At 49.0% G+C, this 18,242-nt stretch overlaps 1 protein-coding gene across 1 annotated transcript in view; it reads left to right on the top strand.

The window, feature by feature from the left end:
• The window catches only part of COTL1 (coactosin like F-actin binding protein 1), a 37,599-nt gene extending 20,564 nt beyond the window's left edge, over positions 1-17,035 (top strand). Inside the window, exons 3-4 of the mRNA XM_072819480.1 lie at positions 1,074-1,231; positions 15,721-17,035. Of these exons, the coding sequence (XP_072675581.1) occupies positions 1,074-1,231; positions 15,721-15,831 (269 nt within the window). The 3' untranslated portion in view covers positions 15,832-17,035. The remainder of the gene's footprint in view (positions 1-1,073; positions 1,232-15,720) is intronic.
• The last annotated feature ends 1,207 nt before the right edge of the window (positions 17,036-18,242 follow it).

Genomic DNA, 18,242 nt, shown 5'->3' with positions numbered 1-18,242 from the left:
ATCAAGGCAGCAATTTAATTAAACACCCTGCCACGGCTTCTCGGTTTCCGCCGCGCTGGCTTCCCGCGTGCAGCCGTGAGGCCGGGCTCCCCCCACGCTGTCTGCAGCGGCCAGGCGTGGCTGTGTACATTCGGTTCCTCCGACCTGCCGCCTCGTTTCCTGTGCTCACTGCCCACCTGGCAGCTCCGTCCTGTGGTCACGACTTTGGGGACAAGTTCCCACGGTGGCAGGCCGGGCGGGTCACACAGCGATCATATTTCATCCTTGTGGTCAACCAATGAGGGAGGTGGAAAGTCACCCCCAGCTTGGAAGCATCCCAAATGTGCATCAGCAGGTGAATGGATGAGCAGAGCGTGGCCCATCCAGACCCTAGAATATTATTTGGCCAGAAGGGGAATGAGGGGCCAATCATGCCTCGGTGTAGATGAACCTTGACAGCGTGTCGAGCAAAAGAAGCCAGTCACAAAAGGCCACAGATTGTGTTCTCCCATCTGTGTGAAATGTCTCGAATAGGGAGATCCAGAGACACAAAACGGATTAGTGTTGCTAGGGCCGGGCAGAGGGACCTGCAGCATCAGCCTCACAGGGGAGCCACTTAGAAATGCAGGCCGTCAGGGCCCCATCTGGGATCTGTGCACCCTGAATCTGCATTCTAGCCAGATCCCCCCGTGATTCAGATACACGTGAACATTTGAGCAGCACAGCTCTCAGGGGACCTGAGAAATCCTGAAGCCAGTGGCCAAAAGCCCTTTGAGAATGGAAGAGCTGCGCCAAGCAGCTAGCACAAGGTGAGCACCCCACAGCCTTACTGGGCGGCCGTCTTCACTTAGGGATGGTAAGGAGCTCTCCCCAATAATTGCAATTAAAATATGAACTATTTAGGAATTAAGCTGAGTAAGGACATATGATTTCCTCGAAGGAAAGCATAGCATTCTGGTGGAATACAGGAGAGGAGGGAGTTGGGCTCCTGCCGTGCTGCTCTGGGTGTATTCCAGCTCATGGCTCCTCCTTGGGAACAAAGTTTTGGGATGTTTTAACTGAGCACCATGCCCTCTTTTTGCTGTTGACGACAGATGACATCCGGTTGTTTGCCTTCGTACGCTTCACCACCGGGGATGCCATGAGCAAGAGGTCCAAGTTTGCCCTCATCACGTGGATTGGCGAGAATGTCAGCGGGCTGCAGCGAGCCAAAACTGGCACGGACAAGACCCTGGTGAAGGAGGTTGTGCAGGTAATCGGCCTCGTGTTCTTTCTGGGTTGGGGTGGGTCACGTCCCACAAAGGGTCACTGTCCCCAGGGACAGAGTAGGCTGGGGTTGGCTCCTGTGATTTAAGCTGTGTCACATCTCTGGACCACATCTCAGAACCACTGGTGCAATGTTAACCAGAGTTGTTTGCAGGATGCGGGCTGGGGGCAGGTAGCCAAGTTTGTCATCCTGACCACCACATAATGGAAACATGGCAGCTGGGGGTTTACCTTTGAGATGGGACAAGTGGTTCACGAAGAAGAGGGCTGGAAGGGTGACCAAAATGGTGGCCACTACCTACTTGGATCATGGATGATCATGGTTGACTTCCAATGTTGGCCATGAGGATGCAGTGGGAGACTTCGTGCATGGCCTCTCTGTACAGTGCCTGGCACACAGTAGATGCTCAATAGCACTCATTCTCTCTTACTAGATTAGTAGGAAGAGGGGTTTTGTCTCTGAGCTCCTAAAGTTTTACTTAGAGGGCTCTCAATTTCCAAGTGTTTTTCTGGCCTGGGTGTAATAAAAATTGGTACTGTCGGAAACTTCCAATGCGGTTCATTTGGGACTAATGCTTGGGGGTCACGCTGAGAAAAGAAAATCTGAATTCCAGAGAGATAAATCAGGGGAAAATGGAGATGAGGGAGAGTTCTCTCCTTACTACAGGGTTCTCTGTTTTGCAAAAGGGTTCCTCCAAGCCCACAATCAGGAGATGTTTGCCAACAGGTATGGGCTTTCTTTCTGAGAGGATGAACATATTCTTGAATTGACTATGGTGGTGGTTGCTCATATCTGTGACTATGTGAAAAGCCATTGAATTGTAAAAAGCAAAAAGAGAACAAACACAAAAATAGACTGTATGGGACGTGGTATCGTGGATTGGATCCTGGAACAGAAAAACTGGTGAAATCGGAACGAGGTCTGGAGTCTAGTTGACGGTAATGTTTCGATGTTGACTTCTCCATCATGACAAATGTTTTGCAGTAACGTAAGATGTTACCCCTCATGAGCACAGCGTGTGGGGTATGTGGGAACTCTCATCCTGTCTCTCCTGCAGCTTTTCTGTAAATCTAAAATTATCCCTCAAATAAAAGTCTGACTTACACAATAATGTTAGGAAAGAAAAAAAAGAATTCCCATCCTCACATTATCGTGGCCTGTCTTTTCCATCCTCCCTGCCAGCTCCGGGGGTGAGCTCCCCGACTCCGGCGCATCACAGTCTGCAAATCACACTCTATACGGGCTTCTTGTCCTACCCCACCCACCTAATTTCATAAATGATGTGGCTGCAGTCTTTGTAGTGAGCGCTTCTCTGGTGGTGGAGTGTGCTGTTTGACAAGTGCACCGTAATGTACTAAGTGTTCCCGTTGGCCTCCTGAGTTGTTTCCAGTTTATATTTATATAAATAACATTCCATCCAACATTTTATTTATTATTTTAATTTTTTAAGATTTTATTTATTTGAGAGAGAGCAGGAGCAGGGCAAGGGGCAAAGAGAGAGGGAGAAGCAGACTCCCCACTGAGCAGGGAGCCGGACAGGGATCCAATCCCCAGACCCTGGGATCATGACCTGAGACACCCAGGCAGATGCTTCACCAACTGAGACACCCAGGGGCCCCCAACCAACATTTTAATACATGCAACTCCTTTGCTCCCTGACTGAATGAACTATTTCTTTAGGATATGTTTTCTGGGGGTGGGGTTCCAGAGTTAACAGACGTGAAAATCATTTTTAAAAGGTCTGAGTTGTCAGATTACCTTCCATAAGCGGGTTAGCACCCTATCTAGGACTAGTAAGTGTTTACTTAGTAAATGTCATTGGTTTCACATCTGACATTAACTGGCTAATGCTGCTGTTTGCACCCTGCCCAGCATGGATGCCCTTGCTCTGGAAAGCCACCTACTTAACCCCACGGGCTATTTTTCACCAGGTCCATTTGGGTTTTAATGGTTAACCAACTTTCAGGGGTCCCCTTTGTGGCAGCAGAGTGAAAAAATGCCAGAGTGCCCGTTCCGTGGTCAAAGGTCTCCTGCTGAATTCCACCTTCCAGGCTCTTCCTTTGGCCAGCCTGGACGTGCGTGGCCAGCAGGAGAGGGCGTGTGGGGAGAGGATGCTTGCCAGTGGGGCGGTCTCTTGAATCTTGTAGGGTTCCTTCTTTTTCTTTCCATTTTAAAAATTGTGATAAAATGCAGTAACATAAAATTGCTCATTTTATCCATTTTAAAGCGTGTGACTCAGTGGTGTTAAAACACATTCACAGTGTTGGGGGAACCATCATTCCTGTCTAGTTGTAGAACTTTGCCATCACCCTCAAAGGAAACCCCGTCCCCATTAGCGGCTGCAGAGTTCCTTTTTGATCTAGAACTCACTCGGAGTGAGCCAGTGGCCCAGGGTGATTTGAGGAAATAGAATTCTTGGGTGGGAAGTTTCACTTAGGACTGTCGGTTATAATCCATTTGTTTGCAAGCTCAAAGACGTTGAAGCAGAAAGGGGAATTGCCTGGCTTTCTAAACTGGGAAGTGTGGGGTTGCCGCCTTTAGGTGTGGCTGGATCCAGGGCTCCAGCAGTAGCTTCCTCTCCTTTCTCCTTTCTCTGGGTCTGGCCTTAGGTGGCCTCTGTACAGCAGAAACAGTCCAGGCTATGGTGGTTCTTCTGGAGAGGCAGAGCTTCATGATTGGCAGCTTGGGCATGTTCCCAGGTGTTGTTAAAGGGAGGCTGGTAGATGGAAAAGCCCAGATGTCCACTCTGGCGTGGAAGCTGGGATACCGTCTTGCACTGCAGGCATGGTGTGACATTTTGACCATTACCTTTTGCATTTTTCACTTCTGCATTTAAAAGGGTTTATTATCTGAAGCTGTTATAATACCTCACATTTATACTAGAGTTGTAAATACAGCCATTTAAGTTACAAAGGGTCCATTATGACGGCATAATGGTGTCTTTCCACAGTCACTAAAATTGTGCTAATCCTGGCACACATGCCAGTTTCCTCTCTGTTTAATAGGGAGTCAGAACAGATGTTCTCTAAGGGACCTTCCAGATGGGCTATTCTGGATTCTGTGTCTTGTGGACTGTGGCACTTCCCCAACTGCCTCTTGCCATGATTTCCATGTGAATAAGTGGATTGACTATTAGTTTAAGATTATTGATAAGCCCTTGGTTTTTATTGTCATAAAAGTAATATACCCACATCCTTGTACTTTGCATGAAATGTAGACAATGTAAACTGACATAGAGACACTAGAATCAAGAAAAATGGGTCTTCATACTCCCTGCCTGGCTGTGGGCAAGTCTCACTCCCTTCCTGGGCTATAGTTTCCTTATTTATAAAAGGAAGAGTCAGGTGGGTTGACTTGCTATGTCGTATTCCGTTTTGACGTAGTCTGAAAAGTTTTCATTAAAAAAGTGTGGTGCTTTGTTCATGGATCAGACCTTTAAAGGAATCTCATTTTATTTTGTTGGACAAAGGGGCATTGTGGTGCTGTGGTCTGGAGTGGAGCTTTTTGAACCAGATGGTGTGGGTTCAGATTTCAGCTCCAGTGCTTGCTGTGCAGCCTTGGGCACATTGCTTACCTTCTCTGGACCTCAGTAAAGACATGGAAGTAGTTGCTGCTGTTATTCCCAACTTTCTCTTTTAGACGACACTGTGACACTCAGCTTTCGACATTGTGCATTATTTCCTTAGGAGATGCTAGGTCTGTGGTTGAGCCACATTGCCCCAATGTCCTGCAAATGGCTTGGGCCAGAGTCCCCACCATCAACAACACCAGGGGTCCTGGCCTTGTCCAGCCTTGCCAGTGCTGACTTCAGACAATTCATCCCTCACCTGCCTGCTGCAGAGGTGCCTTAACAGATGGGGAAACTGAGTCCCAGAGCAGGGCTTGGACTTGCCCCAGAGCCACGGCTAACAAGCAGCAGATCTAGGCCGGAGCCCAGAGGAGTTAAAAGTCAGGAGGTTTGATTGTGGGTCTCTAGTCTGTGCTGCCAGGCTGAGAACCTGAGATATGTCTGTGACTGGGGATGGGAGAAAGCAAGACAAAACCAGACAGGCTGCTGGGCAGGTTGGGCTGGACAGTGGTGATACCCAGACTTGAGTCTGGGGACTGTGCTGGGTGGACAGCATGCGTGGCTGCCTCGCCACAGCTGTCGTCTGCTGCACAGAAGTGCCTGGCTCATGCCCGGGACAAAACACCCGGCCCATTGTCCTGGCGTCTGTGCGGGATTAGAGGGACAATGCAGTCCCCACTGTCAGGTCCTGCTGTCCATGCCGGGACAGGCTGTCTTGATTTAGAGCAGACTCTGTCAGTGATGCAGCATGCTTGCCTTGCAGAATGGCTTTATTCATGTGATCCTTTTATTAATTTTTTAACATCCTGTGAATGTCCACAGAGTGGAGTGACCAGAGGGTACAGCATGGGGAAAAGAGAGCAAGCGTGTTTCCCCCAGGGAGCAGGAGGGATGGTGTTTCAGTGACCGTGTGGAACTATCAGCTTAATGTACATGTTGACGGCTTCTACCCCCCGGGAGCACGGTTGGCTTAGATTCTGGACCTCCTCTCACCACACAGGGCTAAGACCTACTAACATGCCAGCAGGAGGGCCACATGTGGGTACCACTATGCTCAGAACGCTCGTGACAATGGTTTTACTGTGTCCCCCACCGTGTGTTTGGCACTTTGAAGGACTCTCCCCATATTGAAATCATTTATTCTTCACCACAAGGCCAGTTCTATCCCTAGCCCCATTTCATAGATCGAGGGGTCTAGGGTGCTGGGAAGCCAAGTAACTTCTCGGGGTTCCCGTGCTTAGATGTGGCGGGGCATTGCGTGGCACCCAGACCGCCTGGCCACAGAGCCCAGACGCAGTCACCTGGTCCTGCTGCACATTTGCAAAGTCTTCAGCGCCAAGAAGATGTTCTGAGGCCACATGCGGTTTGGAAACTCTACCTCTGTAGATTCACTTGGCACATTAAAGAGTCTGAGAAGTTGTGCGGGAAATAAACCTCTTAGATTTATTTTTAAACTTACCCAATCTTCTTGGTCGGTAGAGCCTTTAAAATAAAAACTGGGAATGGAATATCATTGCTCAGCACTTGTTTAAAAAAAAAAAAAAAGAATGCTGCTGCGTCAAATGGAAAAGATCATGGGCTTTAGTGGGTAGGAGACCCAAGTTGAGATTCTAGCTCTGTCAACTTTTTGCTTTGGGACCTCAGGCAAGTAACTTTATCTTCCGAATCTGTGAAAAGGATGTTATGGAAAAGAGAATGTGAGATTTCCATGGAGCTGTTGGAAGGATTAAAGAAATGCAAAGGATGGACAAAGGGATTCTCTATTTTGGTGAATGGTGAACTTTTATCCATCCTTCAAAACTTTCATTTTTTACACCATTCTCCTACCCGCCTCAATCAGAATTAATGGCTCCTTTATCTGTGTTTCTACTACGAACCTATGAATTAGAGATTCCATGAATTGTAAATAGCTGACCCTAGGAGGCAATCTTGAGGGCAGAGACCATGGCTGCTGTACTACAGAGCACTCCTTGAGTCTAGAAGAGTGCGAAAGACAGGTGCTAAAAAGTGAAGAAGCGAATCTGTTCCCATAGGCATCAGATTGTGTCTTTTTGCGTAGTCCTAGGACAGAAGAAGAACATCCCTAAATGTCCACTAATTAGTCTCAGGATGGCATGAAACTGTGGAAGCCAGTTACACTCAGGGACGGATTTGAGGGTGGACTGGAACTTCCAAGGGCTCTGCTTTTATTTCAGTTGCACGCAGAGGGGAGAGCTGGCCTGGTCGGCCGGGAGAACCCGCACTCCTGAGATTGTGGTGTCATGAGATTTATGGGGCTGCTGTTCTGCCTTCAGAGCATTCGCTGCCGCTCAGCACTCTGGGGACCCAGCACTCTGGGAACTGGCTGTGGCTGCTTCGTGGGTCTCCAGAGGGTGTCAGCTGTTTGTTTTCACCAGGAATGTTTACGAGGCGGTTTATGGAAAGGCTCTTTATTCTCAGAACCAGAAAGGGCCTTTTGTGCTCATGCATTTCACCTGGGCCTGGGCAGGGGGGCTTTTTGTTGCTTGTTTAAGACACAAACTACCTGATAGGAAATACAATGCTCCCAGCAGCCTGTGAAGGGCCGTGTGGGTATCAGGATGGGAGCCAGGATCCGTCATTGTGGGCCAGCTGCTGTTATTACACCCAATATTCAGATGTGGAGGCGGAGTCCTTGAGCCAAGGCCGAAGCAGAGGGTGGGGGATCGGAGGCCACCTGTACGGTGGGGAGCCGTGTGGCTCACTCTGGGCTCCTGCTAACCAGAAGTTACAAGCTCTTAGGAGAGAGGGGTAGACACCCCACACTCTGAGCCTGACACATAAATGGAAGCCACTTTCACAAGCAAAGAGTTCTGCCCACAGGCGGGGCCCTGCGTACCTCTCACGAAGGCCCAGATGGGTCCCAGGGCCCTGGCAGCCGGTGGTGGCCTGCCCATGCCTGTTCCCGGCCAGCAGCTGGCCCCCCATGCCCCACGCAGCGATTCCTGACACGGTCACCAGCATACAGTTTCCCCACTGTGGGGACCCAGACTAGGAAACGGGCAGGTCCTCACCAAAGGAGCCAGGGCACCGCATCCAGATAGCTCCTCTTCAATGGGGGACACGTGTACCCCATGTTCCTGTTGGGCTGGCGCTGCCTGTACTCTGTGCAGCTGTGTCCTTTGGTTTTTCCCCCGTATCTCGGCTCTTCCATGCACCATGCCTCATTTTTGTACTTCTCTTGTCATTATTTTTTCCTGGATATGCTGCCTTTGAGAGTCCCTCCTGGAACAAGCCCCAGGCACCCTGTTTTCTCCCCCAGGGCATTGTGGTTTTTAAAACTGGTTCAGACAAAGAGAAGGAGGGAAATAATGATCAACCACCCCCGCCTCACACAGCAATTTCTGATTCCTGCTGACTCCCATAGAGCCCTTGCCACATGGATCGTGTTTTCCAAATGTGATTAATCACAGCAGAGGTACAGCCTGTGTCTTCTCACTTAACACTCCATAAGTGTGTTTTTGGATTGATAATTTTAATGTCTGAATACTTTTCTGGTCAGTGACTATAGCACATGTGTGCGTACTCTTCTGGTAAAGACCTTGGCACAGGCTTAATTGTAGGTTCCAAGCTTAGCCCATCACTCGGCAGGTGTGACCTTTTGCTGGCTACTTCACTTCCCTGCATTTGGGAGGATAACATCTAACTCGTGGGATCATAAAAATTAAATAAAATCTCGTATAAAAGTCTCTGATGTCTATGAAGTATTCGATGTAGATACTATTTACTTATTCAGGTTTTGTTGAAAAGTGAAAACAGTCTGGTGTTTACTGACAACGAACATCTGTGAGTATATGTTATAATTACAAAAAAAAAAAAAAAAACCCCAAAAAACTGTTGAATTATTTCCTGGGGAAAACTCCCCCAAAGTGGGTGTGGCTGAGGAACAAGAAATGCTGGGCACAATTTTGACCAGGCGGAAATTGAAAACCTTGATTTAACTGTGCTTGTCAATCGATCAATCGATAGCAGGGCTCTGGGTTAAGAAGGCTTCTGATGCTAAGTCTGGACTCGTGAGAAAAGTGTCCTGATTATGACGTCTGCGGTGGATGCAGGAGGAGTGAAGTATGTCTCCCACATTCCTGCCATTCCCGATCTAGACGTAGCCATAGTCAGACATCAGGCAGAGGGGAGTCGGGACTTATGTAAACGTCCGTGGTCAGGAGAGCCGGGCTCAGAATCCAGGTGGTCCCCCAAATGCTAAAGAGGTGGGTGACCCTCCCTGGGGTCAGGATTTGAGGTGTATGGGCAACTGCCCCTGTTTAGTTTTGACCCAGCCCTCCCCAGCATGCACTAGAACATCACACCCCCTTGCCATCCGTCTTGGGAGATGGGACCGTTCCCCGGCGACCACCTGAAATGTGACCGAATGCCTCTCTCTTATCCTCTGTTTTCTCCCTACCAAGTAGGGTAATGTCATTTGTGACTTTGCTGCGTGACGCAGGTGCCTCTGTTCCCAAATCTGCCGAACGCTAGACTGTACCATTTTGCTGTTTGTTTTTTCCCTTTTCTATGATGACTCATGCCTGTTACAAGAACCTGTTCTTTTTGAGTAAATTACACCTTGCTGGAAGGATTTTGAAAACCTTGGCTTTTGAAGCTCATTAGAATGGTTGTAGGAGGGCAAGTGTGGGGGACCCAGAGGGGTTGGCAGCTGAACACTCAGCGGGGTTGATGCTGTGCATTTTCATGCGGCACATGTTCCTGGGAGGTGTCCTTTCTCCTAGCAAGATGCAGGCTGCGGGGCACCGACTTCTTTCCCTCAGCACACTGAGGTCTTTGGTTTATAATTTATCTTTATCCACTTGGGGAAACGATACATTATTCCAGCCAGCATGTGTCTTGTCCACCCCCTATACCATCTCACACCCTGGGAGGAGAGCTTCTATCCCCCCCGCCCCCCCAACTTCTCTGCAGGGGTTTGGGATGGGCCTGAAGCTAGCGCACATCTTCCTGTTGAAAGCCAGCCTCTGATCTCATAGTTGACTTTTCTGTGCCAGTTTTCCCCACTGCTCCTCAGATTCTGGCCTCTGAGGTGGAATTTTGTCCCATGTGCCCAAGGGCCTTAGGTGAAAAGCGTTGGATGGCTGGTGGGAAAGTATCAGGAGAACCTGTTGTCTAGCCCTCTTCTTTCACAGATATAGAGACCAGGGCCCAGAGCCATTGACTGCTTCCCTCAGGGTGTTTTAGGACCCCCTGGGTCTCTTCACATGCTCTCAGGCTCTCAGAGAGAGCCCTAAGCACCAGACTTGTGCCTTCCCAGGACCTAGGAGAATGTCTGGTATAGAACAGGTGCTTAGCACATATTTGTTAGAAGAATGAATGTCATTAGCTCTCGTTATCTTTAGGTGCAATGAAGGTCCCCTCTCTTCCCTTGCCCCATTTTGTAGAAATGCGGATTGCTGACATCACAAGCTTAGCTGTCAAAGACTCCACACTCATTTTCTCTTCCCACATCTTTCTCTGCACCCACGTTCTCTGCAGAGGTTAGCAACTCACCCCAGTCCTGGTGTTCTGGGTAGGAGACGACATTTCTACCCCAACAGGCTTCCTGCCAGCCCTCCCAGGGCTAACCCTATGCCCAGCTTTTGGGTGTGCAGCTGGATTTGCTGTCTTCTCTCTGCAAGGGCGAGGAGATGCCTGTGTCACTGCCTTGGTTATTCTGAGGAATTGCCTGGACTTTCCTTCATTAAAATAAATGATGGGGTTGAAGAAACCATTGTGAGTGAAGGAAGAGGAACCTGCCACTCCCTGTGCTTTCACTTGCAGTGTTTCAGGAAATTTTTCATCTCAGATTCCCCTGACAATCTTGAGAACAAAGATAAACCCAGGATCACTTAAACTATCATCTAATCATTTTGGGGAGCTCTCCTCGAGTGTCCAAGCCTTCTGCACACTCATCAGACCCTTTGCACGGCACCAGAATGCAGGTCTTATTGTCTGCCTTTGCACATGAGGAGACTGAGTGAGGGGCGTGAAGTGGAGGGGTGGTGGTAAGTCCCAGGGTGCAGGGGTAAGTCCCTGGGGAGTGCTGCCTGCTAGAGATGCAAATGGACAACTGTTCCTGTTTGTGTGTGGTCCAAATCCACACCCAGCACACTTTAGCACTGAAGTTGGTGTTTAAACCCAGGCAATTGGGAGCTGTTTAAAAGTGAGACGGTTGAGGGGGACCTGGGCTCAGTTGGTTAAGTGTGTAACTATTGATCTCAGCTCAAGGCTTGATCTCAAGCCCCACGTTGGGCTCCACACTGGGTGTGGAGACTACTTAAAAAAAAAAGTTAGGAAAAAAGTGAGATGGTTTAAAACCAAAGATAGGAAAATATTTAAACGCTTCTTAAACCAGCTTTACAAACAGATTCTTGACTATGTACAGAGCCTCACTCTGATCTGTCCTAGAGTTGCCTTCTGTGGAAGCGACCACTGGAAGCTTTCACTGGAAGCAATGTCTGTCTTACATTTTTGAAATATGAACATATGTGCACTTGAGAAAAGTCACAGGGACAAATGTGTCCTAAGCTTGGTTACTGCATGTTTGCAGGCCATCCTGGAGTCAGATTTAGCTGGATGAGCCTCTTCCTTAGAAAAGTCCTTCCATGGCAAAAAAAAAAAAAAAAAAGGAAAGGGGATAGTGACCCTTCCTGGAAGCTATCAGCCAGGGATGGAGTGTTCCCACATATGACAAACATCTTTCTAGAACCACAGGTGACCATGCCTCCAGACTGGCACCTTTTGCTTTGAAATCTTTGACATGTGGCCTTCAGGGTATAACAGAGGCTGTGGTGGGAAGGATGGGCAGTCTAGAGTAGTGGAAGGGAGGGCAGGACAGACCAGGGCCAGAACCTGCCCCAAAGGCCCCTGCCATGAGGCTGCTGTGTGTTTTGGGATGAATTGCTTCCCCTTTCTGCATTTCTTGGTACTTTTCAACCAAATGATGGGGTGAATGTCAGAGTTTTAAGAGCTCTCTCTCTCTCTCTCTCTCTTTTTTTTTTTTTTCAATTCCAGATCAGGATATAGAACATTTCCAGGCTTCCAAAAGCTCCCCCTCCTCCACGCATATCAGCTCAGCTCTTTTATGATTAATGATTCTCCTTGACTGAGCACATTATTCTTTTGGACTCTTTCCTGTTCTATCTGGACCCGCCCTATCAGCAGTTGTATGTGTAAAATGCACGCTGGGTTTCTAAAACTACGGAGAAAAGAATGTAGAAGCTCCCATTAATGATTGTGTGTGTTGGTTACATGTTAGAATGGCAGTATTTTGGATATATAAAGTTAGATTAAAAAATCCTATGAAAATTATTAGTCACCTGGTTCTTTTTACTTTTTTTCCACCATGGCTAATAGAAAATGAAAAGCTCCCTATGTGTGAGCATTGCTCTGGGCTCTGTCTCCTTCGAAGTCAGGAATTGCCTCTGACTCCTGCAGCCTTCACTGTCACCTACCTCTGCCCTGTAGGTGTTTGGTGACACGCGGAGGGTGCTAGGGACAGTGGCTGACAGTGGAGGTGTGAGCAAAGCGGGGAGGTGGTGGCCGTGCTTTGCTCAGACTTGTCTTTTGTGGTTCTCAGCTGGGGACTGGTCCTTACAGAGACTCCTTCCCATCTGGTGTGTTGCTCCCAGGTCGGGGTCTGGCCACCTACAGAACTGGTTTTGCTGTTTCTGCCTCTTTTTGAAATGTCACAATGAAGCCCACTCCCTGGGGGTGCTGCTGTCCACCCGACCAAGTGGAAGGCCCGTTCCAAGGACTGCTTGCTGGAAGGAACAGAGGGGGTCAATGTGGGTTGGGTTTTAGGTTGACTCAGGCCTTTTGGGGACTTTTTGTAGCATCCACACCCTGAGGGGAAGTGTCAATTCACCTTTGAAGCCTCTGGGGGTGCCAAGCATCCTGTGTGGGGGAGGCCTGCTGGGGCCCTCTCTACGTGGCTCCACCCCTCCCACTCTTTTGCCCCCCTGGAGGGCAGGTGCTATGCCCAAGTGGGAGTGGGTGAGGTTGCTTCTCTATGTACTTTTTTGATATAATCATTTTTTGCCTATCCATTTGATTTTTATTTTTTAAAAAGATTTTATTTATTCATTCATGAGAGACACACAGAGAGAGAGAGAGAGGCAGAGACACAGGCAGAGGGAGAAGCAGGCTCCATGCAAGGAGCCTGATGTGGGACTCGATCCAGGGTCCCCAGGATCACACCCTGGGCTGCAGGTGGCACTAAACTGCTGCACCACTGGGGCTGCCCTCCTTTTGATTTTTAAATCATGTCTCAGTATGTAGCATAAAATTTAGGGGGGTATTTTTGGGTAGCCTGAGACATAGCTGTTTTGGGGGGGATAATTTTGTTCATTTACGTTTATTGTTATGTTTGTTTTTACTAGATTCTGTTCTTCTGGGTTGCTCCTTATTTTGGTTGTGATTTGACTTCTCATATACTCATGGTTTTAAGTTGGATTCTGCATAGCTCCATGTACAGTTTTACTGTAGATTTCTTAGTGCCTTATCAAACTTCTTCTTAATCTAAATCTTCTAATGGCTAACAGACATGAACCGGAGTGTTCTTATTTCTTTAGATTGCCATATATAGCTATCAGAAAGCAGGGGAACTTTGGACTTCCTGCTAGAGGCATCTCGAGCTGTTGGCTTCCTCCTCCTCTACTCTCTGCCTCTCCCCCCCATACCCCTGGGGCTCAGGTTGAGAAACACGTTAATTCTCAGTTCCCCTTCCCAGCCCATACGTCCAACTTGTGTTTGGTCACTGTCTGAAGGCAGACACCAATGCTGAGCAGCACAGTATGATGGAATGGGAATAGAAAGAGTCAGAAGGATGTTTAGTCATTCTGGGCTAGTTACACAATCTCTTCAAGCCCAACCCATGGATCTTATCTTAAAAAAAAAAAAAAAGCTAATATGCTGAAGGGGAGGATTAAGTGAGAAGATGTGTGAGGCTGCACCTGGCACATATTAGTTGCTTGATAAATATTAATTAACCTTCCCCTCTCTGTTGGTATCTTAGTGGTTTGGCATGGTAAATGGTTTGTCTTTATATGCAAAACATGACCTTGAGTGTTCTCTTGGTTTACTCATTCTTCTAAAAGGCATGGTGACTTATTTTTTTTTAAGATTTTATTCATGTATTCAGAGAGAGGCAGAGACACAGGCAGAGGGAGAAGCAGCCTCCTTGCGGGGAGCCCGATTTGGGACCTGAACCCAGGACCCTGGGATCACTCCTTGAGCCAAAGGCAGATGCTCAACCACTACAGGTGTCCCTGTAATCTTTTTTTTTTTTAATTAAGGTAAAATTCACATAACATAAAACTAGCTATTTTAAACTATACAATTCATTGGCATTTAGTACACTCACAGTGTTGTGCAACCACTATCCCTATCTAGTTCCCAAACATTTTCCTCTCCTCAGAAGAAACCATGTCCCTGTTAGTACTCGCTCCCCATACCCTCTCCAGTCCCTGAAAGCCACAAATCTACTTCTGTCTCTGTGGATTGCCTTTTTTTTTTTTTTAAGATTTTATTTATTTATTCATAGAGACAGAGAGCAGGCAGAGGGAGAAGCAGGCATCATACAGAGAGCCTGAACTGGGACTCGATCCAGGGTCTCCAGGATCACGCCCTGGGCTGCAGGCGGTGCTAAACCACTGCGCCACCGGAGCTGCCCTGTGGATTGCCTTTTCTGGATATTTTATATAAATGGAATCCTACAAGACATGGTCCTTTGTGTCTGGCTTCTTTCACTCAGCATGATGGTTTTGCGACTCATCCATGATGTTGTGTAGTAGCACCTCATTCCTTTTTGTGACTGAATAATGTTCCGTCATATGGACAGACTATAATTTGTCTACCCACTCTTCTGTTGACAGACATCTGGGTGGTTTCTACTTTTTGGGCTGTCATCAATAACGCTGCTGTGAATATTTGTGTCCAAGTGTTTGTGGGGATATGTGCTTTCATTTCCCTTGTCTCGAGACAAGGGTAGAACAAGGGGTAGAATTGCTGGGTCATATTAAAGAGTGTTAAGAATTATGTTTGCTGGCGTGTGACCATGTCTGGTATCCATAGGTTCTTAATAAACGGTGTTAATTGCTTACACTATTTCCTTAGTGGCTTGGCATGGCAAATGGCAAGCCATTTTTGGGGGGAGGGGGAATGATTTTCTGACCTTTAGACTTGTTGTTTGTATTTTGGTAAATTTCTTTGCGTTCTTACCTTTCACCATCCTGAAATTTTCCTAGTTTTTTGAAGTCTCGTGATCTGCATACCAAAATAACTGTTGATTCTTCATGGCTTGGAGTTCTTGAATAAAGCCAGATCACCTGCTTCACATATTCAGGTTTTATGGTTGAAGCCTGTGCACTCCCAGGGGAGACAGTGGCTCTTTCCAGTCAGCTCATCACGGTGGCTGAAACCAATTATGGTAGGAGATAGGCCTGAGCTATAGTTCAGGGCTTTTCTCTCTCTCTTCCTTTCGTTTTGGATAGCCAGCCTGACGTTAAACACTTACCAGCACACCAGCCTGCCTTCCGACCTCCTCTCCTATTCTCCTCCGGACAGGTTGGTCTTTCACAGACAAGGAAACTGAAGCAAAAGAGTTGAAGGGACTTGCCCAAGGTCACACAGCCAGAAAAATGACAGTGCCAGCATTCGAGCCTGGTCTGACCTTGGCCCATCTCCTTGGTCTTGGGACTAGACTACATCCCAACCTCACCCATTTCCTGATCTCCAGTCACGGTTTCTCCACTTCTTGCCAAACCACGCTGCCACCACATTTTCATTTTGATCATTTCTTAGTATTTTAGATGCCAGGACTTCCTGGCGTGTTGGCTCAGCCACACTTTGATCCTGTCCTTTCTTAACGGGAACTCTGTGTTTCATTTTGTTCTTGCAGAATTTTGCTAAAGAGTTTGTGATCAGTGATCGGAAGGAGTTGGAAGAAGATTTCATCAAGAGCGAGCTCAAGAAGGCGGGGGGAGCCAATTACGACGCCCAGACGGAGTAACCCCAGCCCTTCCCCTGCCCCTTGCAAAGTCATCCGTCTGCTCCCCGGGGGAGGGGACCGCCACCCCAGCCACCAGCCCACCAGCCCACCAGGGACCGGAGACGCCGTGAGAGGCAGTGCGCGCCCCCCGTCTGCAGCCCACCTCCCCTTCCCCGTTCCCTGACCCTGAGCCCTGCTGCGCCCTATCTCCTGAAGCTCATGGAACATCTTTCTTTTATGTCCTTTTTTTTTGCACCCTCTTGCTTGTTCTAAGGAAAATCATTTTGATGCCACGCCATGCACATCATCAGATCCGAGGCGCCTCCTGTGGTGACCCCTTTTCCTGGCGCTCTCTTACCCTGTAGCCTGCCTGGCCTCCCTCGCCACCAGCTCGCATCGCTTGGGGCCCTGGCCGCCGTCTAGTGTCCCGTGGCGCCCACGTGCTTGGCCGACGTGCCTGTCGGAGGCCGTCTTCGCCAGCACACACGTCGATCCCACGCGTCCGGCTCAGACCCCCACCCTGAGCGTGCTCCAGGGTCCCTCACCCCCCATTCAGAGTTGCCTAAGCCACGCATCTGTCCCAATAGGGATGGTACTCGGCAGTGAGACGTTCAGGCCCGACACCCATCGCACAGAAGAGAGAAATTTTGCCTTAACAGTTGCCCGGCAGCGGCTTTGGCTCGCAGTCTGGAGCGGCTCATTCCTCCCCTTTGGCTTGAAGTCTCGTCGTGGCACGGGGTGGGGGGCGCAGGTCCACGGCCATCTGTGACCAAGAGTCTTTCAGGGTTCCCCTCGGGGGCTCCCAAAGTGACAAGGATGCTTGGGAGGGAGGCCAGGCCACGCAGTTGGAATTCAGGTACAGTGGGGGGCTGGTCCCCCATTTTCGGGGAGGCCCTCTGTGCCGACAGGGACAGCAGGGGCAGGGGCAAGGGCTGGCTCTGCCACTGAGCCGCTGGGGGAGCGGGTCCCTGCCCTTGTGGCACCAAAGCTGTGGTGTTCACCTTGGCTCTGCACCACGCCTTCAAAAGGATTTTTTTTTTTTTTCAAAGAAAGATGAGATTGGCTTGGTTCTTCATGAGCACAGTTTGTGTTGTTCTTTCTTCTTTTCCTTGCTCATTTCATTTGGGGGTAGGAAATCTGTGCTGTATTGGGGTTGTGAAGAACATCTGCCCTCAAGCAGTTTACAGAAATAAACATGGTTTTTTTTTTGTTTTTCAAAAAACAAGTTTGTCTGATTTGTCTTATAAAGCTGCTTTCTCTACTGTACCAACAAAGACAGTCATTGTGTTCAGATCTAACAGGAATTCCTGGAGCTCTTGGGGGCAAGGCACGTTCATATTCAGTAGCTCATTTAATTGTTTTTTAAAGATTTTATTTATTTATTCATTCATGAGAGACAGAGAGAGGCAGAGACACAGGCAGAGGGAGAAGCAGGCTCCATATGGGGAGCCCGGTGTGGGACTCAATCCCAGGTCTCCAGGATCATGCCCTGGGCCAAAGGCAGATGCTCAACCACTGAGCCACCCAGGAGTCCCTAGCTTATTTAATTTTTAATGACAACCTGAAGAAACAGGTACTGTTTATATTCCTGTTTTATGGAAACAGGCTCAGGGAGTTGGAGTGAGTCACCTGAGGCCACCCAGCTAGCAGGTGGCAGAGCTGGGATTGGAACCCAGGTCTCCCAGTGCCCCTGGCGCCGTGCCCGGGAGGGCAGCGGAGAGGCCCTGCCGGAGGGACAGGGACAGGCAGGTGGAAGCAGAACAGAGGCACCCCCTGAGTGGCCAGAACCCTCCACTCTGTCTTTTCAGGAAAAGCTGAGGGAAAGCGCCCTCCTTGGCTGGGCTGCCACGGCCTTTCTGCGGCTGTCCTAGAGCTCAAAAACTCGATTTCCAGCACGCCAGCCCCGGTGGGAACCCAGAATGAGGCCGGAGGAGCCTCAGACACACAGACAACCCGATGTGGAGGAGCTGATTGCGGGGCGGGGACAGGGCTGAACCCAAATCAGAGTGGGAAGGACCCTGGCAGGTGTGGGGAAGGCTGCCCCCAGCCCACCCCGGCCATGATGGGTGCTAATACCTGCCCTCTGCCTGCAGCTCTGTGGCTTAAGGCAAGTTAGTTAACCTCTCTGGGCCTCCGGTTCCCCGTCTGCAACATCAGCAGCAGTGTTACCTGCTGGGATGGGTTGGAAGGCAAAAGGGGCAGAGATTATGAAGGCGTCCCGTAGGGGCTCAGCTCTCATTACATCATGCCTACCACTAGGTCTGGTTAGCTCTGCATGCCCCAGATTTTTCCTACACCTGGAACAGAGGGAGCCAAACTAGGTCTCCGGCTTTGTGGTGTGTGGATTTTAGCTCTGGTCAGAGAACTTGGGACAATTACAGGGAAGGATGAGCCCCTTCTGGAAGAAAAGCCAGGCTCTCTGAGGGAAAATT

This window comes from Canis lupus, chromosome 3 (assembly GCF_048164855.1).
Source record: "Canis lupus baileyi chromosome 3, mCanLup2.hap1, whole genome shotgun sequence".
NCBI lineage: Eukaryota > Metazoa > Chordata > Mammalia > Carnivora > Canidae > Canis > Canis lupus.
The sequence above is the reverse complement of the archived record's forward strand: the minus strand, read 5'-3'. Positions and strand labels throughout refer to the sequence as shown.